The sequence below is a fragment of the Brachyistius frenatus genome, unplaced genomic scaffold (assembly GCF_029030835.1).
Source record: "Brachyistius frenatus isolate BFR_SWC_R1_liver_20210118 unplaced genomic scaffold, ASM2903083v1 Contig_66, whole genome shotgun sequence".
NCBI classification, from domain to species: domain Eukaryota; kingdom Metazoa; phylum Chordata; class Actinopteri; family Embiotocidae; genus Brachyistius; species Brachyistius frenatus.
Window position 1 is genome coordinate 1680001 of NW_027210665.1, and position 12824 is coordinate 1692824.

The 12824-nt window shown below is 51.2% G+C and overlaps 1 protein-coding gene across 2 annotated transcripts in view; it reads left to right on the forward strand.

Annotated features, from left to right (window-relative positions):
* bcor (BCL6 corepressor) overlaps nucleotides 1–12342 on the forward strand; it is a 36133-nt gene extending 23791 nt beyond the window's left edge. For both annotated transcript variants that reach the window (XM_069707037.1, XM_069707039.1), the window contains 6 exons: nucleotides 1–250; nucleotides 7246–7412; nucleotides 8185–8330; nucleotides 10572–10649; nucleotides 10838–10991; nucleotides 11136–12342. The exon at nucleotides 1–250 is cut by the window's left edge and continues 95 nt beyond it. In XM_069707037.1, coding sequence (XP_069563138.1) covers nucleotides 1–250; nucleotides 7246–7412; nucleotides 8185–8330; nucleotides 10572–10649; nucleotides 10838–10991; nucleotides 11136–11466 — 1126 coding nt within the window. In that variant the 3' untranslated portion in view covers nucleotides 11467–12342. The remainder of the gene's footprint in view (nucleotides 251–7245; nucleotides 7413–8184; nucleotides 8331–10571; nucleotides 10650–10837; nucleotides 10992–11135) is intronic.
* Nucleotides 12343–12824: the final 482 nt, after the last annotated feature.

Here is a 12824-nt window from a genome sequence, read left to right on the forward strand (position 1 = left end):
TCCGCCCTCCCTGCAGCCCCCGGCGAACGGCAGAGCGGGCGGTGGCGGCGGAGGAGGAGGAGGCGGAGGAGGAGGCGGCGGAGGAGGAGGCGGCGGCGGCGGCTTTGCACCGGAGGCGGCGGGCCTGCACAGGACGCCCCCCGCCGAGCCCTCCGCCTTGCGTCCGATCCCGCCGGAGGCTCGTCGGCTGATCGTGAACAAGAACGCCGGGGAGACGCTGCTCCAGAGAGCGGCGCGGCTCGGCTACGAGGTAATAGGTTTCACTCAGGCACATCCTGGCCTCCTTATCTCTCTCTCTCTCTCTCTCTCACCCTCGTCCTCCCCCCTCCCCCCCCTCCCCTTCTCTCTCTCTCTTTTCTCACATTTTACACTCTCAGGCTTCATCTCTTCCAAATCTTCACTCTTTTTCTCTCTTCCTTAAATTGAGCTCATTTTCTCCCCCGACTTTGTTCCTGTCTGTGACTCCGGCACAGATTGCTTCGACTCTTTTTTTTTTTTTTTCTATTTTTTTTTTTCTTCCTAAAATACTTCAGATTCTTCTCTTACATCTGTCCTATTCTTCCCCCTCGCAGCTCCCTCTTTGGCTTTTTCTATCATTTCCTTCTTTTTCACCCCCTTTGCTCACGATTTCTCCTTCACATACTCCATCTTTTTCGCTCCTCGTGCTACGCTCTCCTTCTCTCTCAGATTTCCTCTCTCTCTCTCTCTCCCCCCTCCTCCTCCTCCTCCTCCTCTCCCCCTCCTCCTCCTCCTCCTCCCCCCCTCCCCCTCTTTCCTCTCAGCGCTCTCTTTCTCTTCCTCTCTTTGTGACTCAGATTGTCGTTGGCACCCCTCCTCCTCCTCCTCCTCCTCCCCGCAAGCACACACACACACACACACACACACACACACACACACACACACACACACACACACACACACACACACACACACACACACACACACCGCCTCCCCTCCTCTTGCCTCGCTTCGCTCTCACATCTCATTAATTTTCCGTGAGGCGAAGTGTGACACACACACACACACACACACACACACACACACACACACACACACACACACACACAGAGACAGACGCACACACACACACACACACACACACACACACACACACACACACACACGCTCGCGCAGGCAGCATGAGGGATCGGTGGGATCATTATAGGGAGACCGATGCTCGCTGCCTCTCTCTAGCATCGGGAGTTTTTTTTTTTTTCCCCTCTCTCCTCCTTTCTTTGTGTAGCTGCCGATCATTCGCTCCTAAACCCGAATCCTCTCCTTCTCCGCACATACGCCAAAGACTTGTGTATATTCTCCTGAATCTTTCAACTCCCATCGCTCTGAAAGCTTTTAATTAAAGTTGGATGGCCCGCTGTCTCCTTCTCCTTTTATGCTTTTTTTTTTTTTTTTTTTCTTTTCTTCTTCTTTCTTTCCGTGGGCCTAAACGTTTCTCTCTCTCCTCCTGCACCCCCCCCCCTCCTCCTCCCTCCACATCCACTCCTCCTCCCTCCCCCTTTTTTTTTTTTTTTTTTTTTTCTGACAGATTTTACAAATTGATTTATTGATCTTTGTGGTTTTAATACCACTTGAGCCACGGATCGGGGTGTGTGTGTGTGTGTGTGTGTGTGTGTGTGTGTGTGTGTGTGTGTTCACTCTATCAATCTCCTTTGATGCTGTGTGTGTGTGTGTGTGTGTGTGTGTGTGTGTGTGTGTGTGTGTGTGTGTGTGTGTGTGTGTGTGTGTGTGTGTGTGTATCTTCACAGAACTGTAAATACGTGTGGGTATGTTTTTGTTGCTTCTTCATAAGTTGCTTTATGGTTGTGTGTGTGTGTGTGTGTTTATGGTGACGAGTTGTGTGTGTGTGTGTGCGCGCGCGGGCACGTACGCGCGTGTGTGTCAGTGATTATGCGAGTCTGAATGGGAGCGAGCTGGAGTGTGAATGAGAGGTAAGCACTGGGAGTATAATCGCGTTCTAATGGCCCTCTAATGTGCCGTGGTGACTGTGGTTAGCAGTGGCGGCGGCTGTTTTTCTCCCTGGCTCTCTCTCTCTCTCTCTCTCTCTCTCGCACGCACACACACGCACGCACGCGCACGCACGCACGCGGAGGGTGCAGCGCAGCAGCAGGGTTCAGTCAGCCGTGCTGGAGAGAAGCTGGCTCGTCTCTCTGATTTATGCGTCTCTCGGACGTTTTTTTTTTTTTTTTTTCCCTCCCTCTTTTATTTTTTTCTCCTCTTTTCTTTTTTTTTCTCCTTTTTTTTTTTTTTTTCTCCTTTTTTCTCTTTTTTTTCATTCCCCCTTCGCATTTTTCCCTTCCTGCGCTCCGCGTGCGGAGAGGGAGGAGGGAGGAGGAAAAACCTGAGACTACACAAACAAGGCGCTGACCGCTGCGCAAACAACACTCCCCTCCTACCCCCACACCTCCCCCCCTCTCCCCCCCCTCTCCCTCCCTCCCTTTCTTTCTCTCCCTCGCTCTCGCAGGAAGCTCGTCTCTCACTGCCTGTGTGTGATAAGCCTGGGGCAGGCCCCTGGGGCTCCCACACACACACACACACACACACGCGCACGCACGCACACACACACACACACACACAGGGACGTGCGCAGAGACGCTGGTTTATGCATACCGCCTCAAAAAAAACAAAAACAACAAAAAAAAAAAAACACGCGCACACACACTTGCATACAAGCCTGCGATGCACGAGAGCGCTTGTCTCACGCTGGTGTTTTAGCGCCGCAAGCTCTGGGCTTATCACACACAGGCAGAGAGATATGAGAGGCCTGTGAGACCGACGCACACACACACACACACGCGCGCGCACACGCACGCACTTGCCGCTCAAATGCTGATTACGAGCCCTGCAACGAAATACGCGCAGCGAAACTCCCGTTCCGACCCAATCAGCACACGCACGGCACATCCCGACGTGTTCCTCTCCGAGAGGCTGCTGTCTGTCGCACGCACGCGCATAGAGAGAAACACCGGTTGCAAGCACATGCGCAGGTTTTTATTAATTTTTTTTTTTTTAAAGCTTTAAAGCCTGTAACATGCAGGATGCAGAATCAACCTCATGCACACGTGCATGTAATTTAGCACACATGCAGCGCCCCGTTCCCGATGGCCGGCCGACACCTTGCATATTTCATGTTCATTTAGTTTTGCAATCCGTGCCTCGGCACATGAAAGCACTCTCTCTCTCTCTCTCTCTCTCCCTCCCTCCCTCCCTCCCTCGCTCGCTCACTCCCCTTTCATTCTCTCTCTCTCTCCCTGGTCTGCCTCGCTCTCCGAGCATTTGAAATGGTAATGAGGAGAGATGCTGCGGATGTCTTCATCCCTCTCCCTCTCGTGCCGCGGGGAGGGAGGGAGGGGGGGGGGGGGATAGATAGAGAGGGGGGCAGGGGGGGGGAGAGAGAGAGAGGGGGCCCCCCCCTTCAGTTCTGCCCATTGAAAGCTCAGATAAAGGTACAATCTGTCATTTATTCTCATCCCATGAATCACTTTTGATTTTCCTCCTCGAATCCATGTATGATCCAAGCAAAGAGGGGTGTGTGTGTGTGTGTGTGTGTGTGTGTGTGTGTGTGTGTGGGGGGGGGGGGATCGCAATTTTAAGCGCCCCGGTGGGATCAGGATATTTAATATCAAAACCTCGAGACGTAAAGTCGGTGCGATCAGAGGGTTTGCCGGTGGAGGGTTTAAAGTCCGTCCTCGCCGACTTTAAAGTTCAACCTTGGTGAACTTTGACTGGAAGATTGTCACCTCTGACCAGCAGCGCCCGGCGTCGACAGCGCTGACCTTTCAGGGGATCGCAGACCGCACAGTTTAAAATAGAGAGCTATCACAGGAGCTGCATCAGCGCCCGTCACATTTCACACTCAATACTTTCTCCACCATTAAAAAAAAATAATAAAAAATAAATCAAAATTTAAAAAAAAAAAAGTGTAGCCTGGAGGATACCAGCGTTTTTTTTTTTTTTTTATTGTTTTTGTTTTTTTTAACCGATATCTTGCTCACGAGCCAGCGAGCTCGGTGAGCCGTGATGTCGTCGTTCATACCGAAGACCGTCCTCCCATATGAGTTTTGTTTTAAAAAAAAAAAATAATAATAATAATAATAATAAAAAACAACAGGTTATTGCCACCCAAAGTTGCGTTTCGAAGTTGAGCGACCCCTGGTGGTCGTAAAAAGTAACGACAACACGGTGACAGAAAGAAGCAGTTCAGATGACGTCAGGAGGTTTAAAAAAAAAAAAATAATAATAATAATAATCGCGTTTACTGTTGCCCCGACGACGAAGGTTGCGCAAGTTTAAGGAAGCCTAAACTTAACCGACCTGCGGTTTGTATTCAGGATGGAAACGAAAGGGCCGTGTGGGTTGGACGACATTAATAAACTTAGCACGCTGACTCGTCTCCATTGGGTCACATCAAACTTTCACCGGCTCATGTTTGCAGGGAACGTGAATTTACGTTTTCGCTCAACCGCTTTCCGGTCGGAGAACCGGAACAAATACAGCCTGTCGGGTCATCGGGTTTGCTGGAGGCTGATGAGCGTTTGACGTGCACAAGCAGGTTGGTTGAGATCGGAGGCATTTATCAGGAATATGAAAACAGATGACGAGTCCCTTTTTATTTTAATTTTAATTTTAATTTTTTTAATTATTATTATTTATTTATCTATATATATATATATATCCTTATTTTTCCACTTGGCTAATGGCATATATGTGCGTCAGTGTGGGATTAATTAACTCTATCTGAGATCATCGGAGGCAGCGTACTGAGGCTTAAACCCCGGCGATGCCATTAAATAAGCGGCAGGCTGCTGTACGCACTTTACAACACGTTTCGCTTCGTCTGAGCCGGAAACCCAACTTTCGGGGGGCGGATCGGATCGGATCGGATCGGATCGGATCGGATCTCGTCGCGGAGGGAGAGGCCACTCGTGCGTCCCGTGACTCACGCACGCCGGTGCGCGCATCTGCTGCACGTGAGGACCCGGGAAGGCGGCGCTGCGAAAGGGTTAAATGTCTGAGTGATGCATTGATTGCAGGCGAGCGCAGGGAAGCATTCTAGAGAGGGAGATTAGAGGAGGGAGGGAGGAGGAGGGAGGAGGAGGGAGGAGGAGGGAGGGGGGTGTCTCATTTTACTGCGGAGGAGTGTGTGTGTGCGCGCGCGCGTATGTGTGTGTGTGTGTGTGTGTGTGTGTCTGGCGGGAAGCCGGGGCTCTCGTGCTAAGCTCCTCGCTCTCTCCCAGCGATATTAAACACGGCTCCGGAGGTTTAGCGCTACGCCTCCTCCACAGCCACACACACACACACACACGCACACACGCACGCACACACACATAGGCACACGTATGCGCACACACAGACGCGCACTTAGGCAAGCTGCATATCAACACTCTCTGCCCGTCACTCTCTCTAACACTTGCACTCATTCACACGCATGCACACGCACACACACACACACACACACACACGCACGCACACACACACACACACAGCGAGTGGAATCCCCCAGAGGGGAGCTTCGGCACAGCGCTCCTGAATCTCTCTCCAGCAGGCAAACAGCGTGCTGGCGCTGAGAGAAAACCAGTTGGAGCGTCTTTCCACCCACCCCCTCCTCCTCCTCCTCCTCCTCCTCCTCCTCCTCCTCCCTCCCTCCCCCTCCCCCGCCTCCTCTTTCCTCTTCTTTTGCACTTTTTCTTGCTCGCACTTGCTCACTTTTTTTTTTTTTCTCTCTCTCTCTCTCTCTCTCTGTCGTGCTTCTTCTCCCCCTTTTCTTTTCTTCGTTATCTCTCCTTCTTCCGTTCTCTGTATGGCTCCTATCACTACCCCCCTCCCTCCCTCCCTCCCTCACACACCACCACCTCCCTCCCTCCCTCCCCTGCGCACTTTAGTTTCACCCCCCCCCCCCCCCACCCGTTCATCTCTTGTTATTATCAGCTGCAGCCCAGAGGACGGTCCTGGCAGATTTCATCCGCAGATTCATTTATCTGTCATCGGTCGGGGGTGTTTGCTTCTCGCCTCTCCCGCTCGCTCCGTGTCCGTCCTCTCGTCCGTCCTCCTCCCCTCCCCTCCCCCTCCCCCTCCTCCGCTCGTCCCGCTGTCAGTCGCTTCTCTCCCCCACCGCCTGCCTTTCCTTTTCCTCTTCCTCCCTCCATCCTCCCTGCGCTGAAAGAGAGAGAGAGAGAGAGAGATAAACACTTGGACGAGATGGCTGCCTAGAATTAGCATAGAAATGGAAGTTTGGAGTCATTTCCCAGGTTCAGATGAGCAACTCTCCTCCCCTCGGCACAGGCCTGTCAGGAGGACCAACTTACCAATGTGCCTGGGTATATGGGTCTGGCATTCACATATATGTGTAAATATATAATGAAGTGGGGGGGGGGAGAGAGAGAGAGAGAAAGGCAATTTTCTGTTTGTTTTTCAAGGGCTCTGCAAACACTTTTGCGCCCCGTCCCACGCCAACTTGTACATCCTTAAAGAGACAAAACACCCGCAGTGTTGAAACACACTTGTCTGACTCAGACGGGGCCCTAAATCAACACACTGCCAGGCTGCTCTCTATCTCTACCCTCTCTGTTTAATAGCAGCAGACGCTGCTCCAATCCAATAAAAACCAGTCTGACTACTTAGTGCTGGACGCCCAACTGTCACAGCCCCAGACCAGAGAAAACGCTTCCAGCTCTTGAGCGCCTCTATCAAATCTCTTTGTTCCGCTTCCATTATGCTGTGTTCAGAGTCCAGCCATTGTAACTGGCTGCCACAGTGGCGTCCGGGCCCAGCCGCGGCGAACACACACACACACACACACACGCACACACACACACACACACACACACACACACACACACACACACACACACACACACACACACACACACTCACACACACACTCTCGCTCGCACGGCTCGGCTCATACGTGCACGAGCAGGATCTGGCAGGCTAAATCCAGTTGAGTCACACTTAGTCTCCTCGATGTGTTTGGCGCCAGCTCCGGTATTATGGAGCGCTTGTGTGCGAGTGTGCGTGTTTTGTCCGGCACAGGAACACACTCGGTTCCTCCTTTTCCCTAATTTCTCTCCCACAGGAACTGTAAAAGGAAGGACTGCGTGCGTATGCGTCTGGTCCTGCCGCGCTCGGCTCGGCTCGGCTCGGCTCGGCTGCACGCACACACACACACACACAAAAACAAACAAACGCACCCTAACCCCGACTCCCCCTGTGCGTTGGCCCTTCCTTCAGGAGGTGGTGCTGTACTGTCTGGAGAACAGAGTGTGTGAGGTGAATCACCGAGACTACGCGGGTTACTGCGCTCTCCACGAGGCGTGCGCCCGGGGCTGGCTCAGCATCGTCCAGCACCTGCTGGATTACGGCGCCGACATCAACTGCAGCGCTCAGGACGGCACCAGGTAAACAAAACACCGTTTTAACGCAATCACAGAAACGGAAGTCTTTCCTGAACCGTTTCCTTTACGCAATACGAACACGACTTTTTTTTTTTTTTTTCTTCTTCTTCTTCTTTTTTTAAATCCTTCACGTCCTCAGCGGGCAAGCCAGGACTTGGCTATCAATTAAGTAGCCCTGGCTTGCTCATAACAAAATTTCTGGGATTTACAGCACATTATTATACAAGGGTAGAGATTTGACAGATTAGCTGCAGTTTTAATGGGGAAGGCTTTCACTGCTGTGTTATTAAATTTACAGTAGGGGGTCTGTTCTAAGGAACGGTGCTCGAGTCTTAAAGGAGCATTGTGCAGCGTTATAGCTCCGAAGTAACGCAGCGGTTGGACCAAGAGCAACGGCAGTCCCATAAATCCAAACTGAATTTTTACTTCATCTCCCGCTCGGTCAGTCTTTAGGGAAAAATTGAAATAATTCAAATAGATTTTACGGGGCAAGAGGGCGGTGATTTAAATTGCGCCGAATGATCAACACCGCCATTAAAAAAATATCACGCTACATGTTAATTCTCGTTTGTAAAACGGACAGAGCACGGTTTGGGGAATCTTCAACTTAAGAAGCACCAAGCAGTCGCGCATTTCTAATGCAGCACGCAGAATCTTTAACCTCCAGCCAGACGAAACGAAAACCAGTTCCCCCCCCCCCCCCCCGGTGTAAATGTGGTCGGTGCTGTTGATGTTCGGTGATGGTTAAAATAAATGTGCCTTTCTGTGCGTGTAGACCGATTCACGACGCGGTGGAGAACGACCACCTGGACGTGGTGCGAGTCCTTCTGTCTTACGGCGCCGACCCCACCCTGGCCACGTATTCTGGCCGCGGCCTCCTCAAGATGACCCACAGCGACGGCATGGAGCGCTTCCTCACTGGTAAAATATCATTTCCTGTACATAAGTAGAGCTTAAACTCTTTATTATTATTATTTTTTATTTTTTTTATGAATGAAATCAGGATTATAAATATCCCGTAGAAAAACAACACGGTGCAACGTGCAGATTTGTGCAGTTCGGTCTGATTTCGGCGTGTTTGTAAATTGGCGAGAGTTTACACATCATGTGCTTGAGTTCAGGTTTAATTAAAAAATCTGTAAACTGTTAAAAAAAACTAAAACAGATGACATAATGTTGGTTTTCTTTTTGAAATCCAAGATCCTGATTAAAATGATTCCTACAACTTCCAAAACACCTGCATTGAAGTGTTTGGCAGTGAGCGCGCAGTTGTGGAAACTTTCTTCACTCGTGCAGACAAAATGCAATAAAAGACAGGAAATTTGAATATTCATGCGCCTTTGACCACAAATCATAAAAATCCCCACATGCTAGAAAAAAAGGAGATAAAAGGGTTGTTTTTTTTTGTTTTTTAATTTTAAATTTTAAAAACGGCAGCCACAGCAGAGGGAGAGGACATCAAGCGTTGTGGGGAGAGGCTAAACTGCTGAAAAGAGCGGTCACCAACCCGGTTCCCGTTCTTGGCTCGTTCGCTGTTTGCTGTTCTTTCAATGCTCTGACCTCTGTGTAACCTGTTGCTACGAGTCCCCTCTCTGTAAATCCTGCCCTCCACCTCCCCGACAGCAGCCCGACATGTCCATCTCTTGTCATCCCGTCTCCCCGCCCCCCCCCTCCGGCGCCCTCCCTCCCTCCCTCCCTCCCTCCCGCTCCCCCCCCCTCCTCCTCCCCCGACCACCTGTTAGATAGGGAGTCTCAGCCCGCCGGGGTGCGTGCTGCTGCCTCTGAGCTCCTCTATCTGGTTACTTAGCAACGGCGACTGTGTTTGCTCAGCGTACGTGCGGAAATGGGCCTCGCTCTGGCTGGAGACTCTGCTTTTGTATGCGTGCGAGCGAGCGAGCGCCTGTCTTTTTCACGAGGCTGCGGCGCCGGAGACGGTGCGTGTTTTGTATGTTGCGCCGGCGCGTCGTGACTGTTTGTAGTTTTTTTTTTTTTTTTTTTTTAAAGTCAACATGAGTCAGGAGGAAAAAGGAAATGAAAGCGCACACACACACACACACACACACACACACACACACACACACACACACACACACACACACACACACACACACACACACACACACACACACGGGCGCGCAGACTTCCTCTGGAGCCAGCTGCTCGGTATTACCTGAACACCTAACGAGTCGGGACCTCTCGCCTGAGAGACGGTGGTGGTGGTGGTGGTGGGGTGTCTGGAGGGAGGGGGGGGGGGACAGGTGGCAAAAGGGAGGTTTATGTGTAGACCCCCGGAAAGGTGGTGTTGAATTCTGAAAAGCGTGCGGACGGACGGATCGATGTCGGGAGGGAGATGGAGCACCGGAGAAAATGAGCGAGAGCGAGCGATTGCTGCCCTCCCTCCACCTGGTCCCACTCATCTGGAGGCCGTTAATCCCTCCAAACACACGCCAGACGCCCCACGCCTCAGCACTGGCACAAAGCCCAGCTCTCACTCTGCAAATGTGTGTGTGTGTGCGTGCGTGCGCGTGTGTGTGCGCGTGCTGAATACACACTTTGCTCTCTCTGTGTGTGCTTATCCAGCTCCCTCTGCTTGTTTGTTTCCAGCTCACCCTCTCGCTCGCTCGCTCTTTCTCTCTCTCGCTCGCTCGCTCGCTCTTTCTCTCTCTCGCTCGCTCGCTCTCTCCCTCCCTCGGTGTGTGTGTGTGTGTGTGTGTGTGTGTGTGTGTGTGCGTGCGCGCTCGCTCGGCGACTGTGTGTGGTTCTTGTTTGATTCCTGGCAGCCGTCGGCAGCCCTGCTCTGAACTGAGCCAGCGGAGACAGTCACTCTCCTCCCCCCGTGGTACAGCCGCTGGCCCCCTGACCATCAGCCCCCTCCTCCCTCCTCCCTCCCCCTCCCTCCCCCCCCACAACAAAAAAAAAAACCCAACAAAAAAACCCAAAACAACATTTGCTCTGTTTGTTTCTCTTTTCTCCCCCCCCCCCTCCTCCCTCCCTCCCCTCCTTCCCCTCCCTCCCCTCCTTCCTCTATTTCACTCATGCTCTTTATCCATTTTTTTTTTTGCTGCTGTAGTCTCCAAGGGCAGTTGCGTTCGCCTCGTTGCCGGTCTCCCTCGAGGCTCCGGCTCTTGAATAACAGCCTTCGCTTCTCTCCTCTCTCCATAGATTATTTTGCTGACCTTCAGGGCCGCTCGGATGACGACCCGAGGCTTTATTGGGAATTCTATGGCAGCGCTGTGTGTGGTGAGTACTGATCAGCACTCCGCGTGTCCGTTAGTGCTTACCGAGTCTTTATTTTTAAACGCCGTCGGTGTCCGTACGTCCCTTCATTTCAGCAAAGGCGGTCTTCGCGATTATGTTGACGCTCGCTAAAACGAATCCATGTGTGCCTCTTTTTTTTTTTTTTTTTTTTTTTTTTTTTGGTGTGTCAGAGTCCAGCGAAGAGGGCGGTGTGTATGACATCCTGGCAGACCCCCCGGGCCCCGAGGATGAGGATGAGGATGATAAAAGGGAGGTGTTTGAGTTTGAGTTCTCTGACCGACCTCTGCTGCCTTGTTACAACATCCAGGTGTCCCTCTCCCAGGGGTGAGCTTTGATCTCAACAGCCGACACACCTCTTTACAGGTTTTTTTTTTTTTTCCTCTCTCTCTCTCGGCCCTCATTCCTGAACATTTGTTGGGTTTTTTTTTTTTTTTTCTCTCTCTCTCCCCCCCCCCCCTCTCCTTTCAGGCCGAGAAACTGGCTGCTGCTCTCCGACGTGCTTCGTCGGCTGCGGATGTCCGCCCGCGGTTTCCGACAGACCTTCCCCCACATGGAGGTGGTGACGGTGGCGGAGGCGGAGTTTTACCGGCAGGCGTCCCTGTCGCAGCTCTTCTCCTGCCCGGAGGAGCTGGAGGGCTTCCACGCCGACAGCAAGGAGCTGCTGGACCTGGTGGAGGACAGCGCCGAGCTGGCCGCTCTGCTGGGCTCCACGCTGGAGTGTCTGGACGACCGCTGGGACCGCCAGGGGGACAAACTCAAGGACAGAATCAAGGCCGTCGTCAAGCTGGGCTCATCCTGACCTCTTTGACCCGCCGGACCCTGACGTTGACCCCCCCCCCCCCCCCGCGCCAACTGCAGTCTGCTTCAGAACCGACCGGGGGTTGCGATGATTTGCCTTAGCCTGACCCTTAGTTCCTGCGCTTCTCTGGACCAGCGCTGCTGCACTGTACAGACGGACCGACCCGCTGGCTGACTGGGCTGCTGAATCGTTTCCCTCCGTTAACTGAGGAGCAACTTATTTGTGACTCAACAGACTTAATAACGGTCTTATTTTTATAAATTAATATATGTATAAATAAATATATATATATATAAGTATATATATATATATATATATATATAATATCAAGAGATTTTGTTTTTCTTTCAGATGTTGCTCACGACTCCTCTCTGAAAGATTTTGTATGGAAGTCGTGTCGTTGGAAGGACTGTGTGAGCGCGCAGCACATTGTGCATGCGTGTATCTGTACAGAATAGTACCGAGGCTGTGCTATTGAATGTGGTATTTGTGTTGATAGGAAGCACATGATGTCCTGGGTTGTTTTTTTGTGTGTTTTTTTGTGTTTTTTTTCCTCTCCTCAGACTTTAGTGCTCGCTTGAGCCTCAGGGGCTACTTTGTTGTATTTTTTTTTTTTTTTTATGTTCAATTTTGCTTCCTGTTTAGTCTGTAATTTAACATGCAAAACTACAAAATTGTTTGTACAATAGAGTTTTAAGATAATGTTGATATTCACCCCTCGGCACAGAGCTTGTATATAACAGGGAGGCTACTGCAGTAAAGTAATTTTTGGTGTGTTCATTTTTGTTTTAACTTTGTAATTAAAATATCTCATAATTTGTATTTATATTTTACAAAAGAAGTTGCTTTAAAATAAATATACAAACTGCAAGATGAGCCACGTGTTCTGCTCCTTATTGCGCCAGGTCCGTGAATTAATTAAAAAAGTCCTGAGGACAACTTGAGGTTTGATGGGTGCGCTGTCAGGTTCAATCCTCTCGCCTAATTACTCCTCCGCGTGACGGGAGAGGTGTGAACACCATCACGATCCTATATTGCCATCTCTTGGAAGGTGTAAGTACTGTAGGTGTCACGCAATTTCTCGCTGCAGCCATGAGAGAGCGACTTCGCCAACTTCCCTTTCTTCGCCCTCCGCTGCGCGCTGAACAGCTGGTGGCCCGCAGCGCCCTCTGGTGTACAGAAGTGCGAACTGGCGCACATTTACTGGAGCTTCAGCGCTAAATCCAACTTCTGTGAGGGTGTTGATGAGTTACTGGACGTGTTCAAAAGTACCGAGGGTGGCCCGGCGTCCCTCTTCATGTGGGACTGCGCAGCATTGTTTTTAATCTCTTGTCCCGTGTCCCACATACTGAGACGAT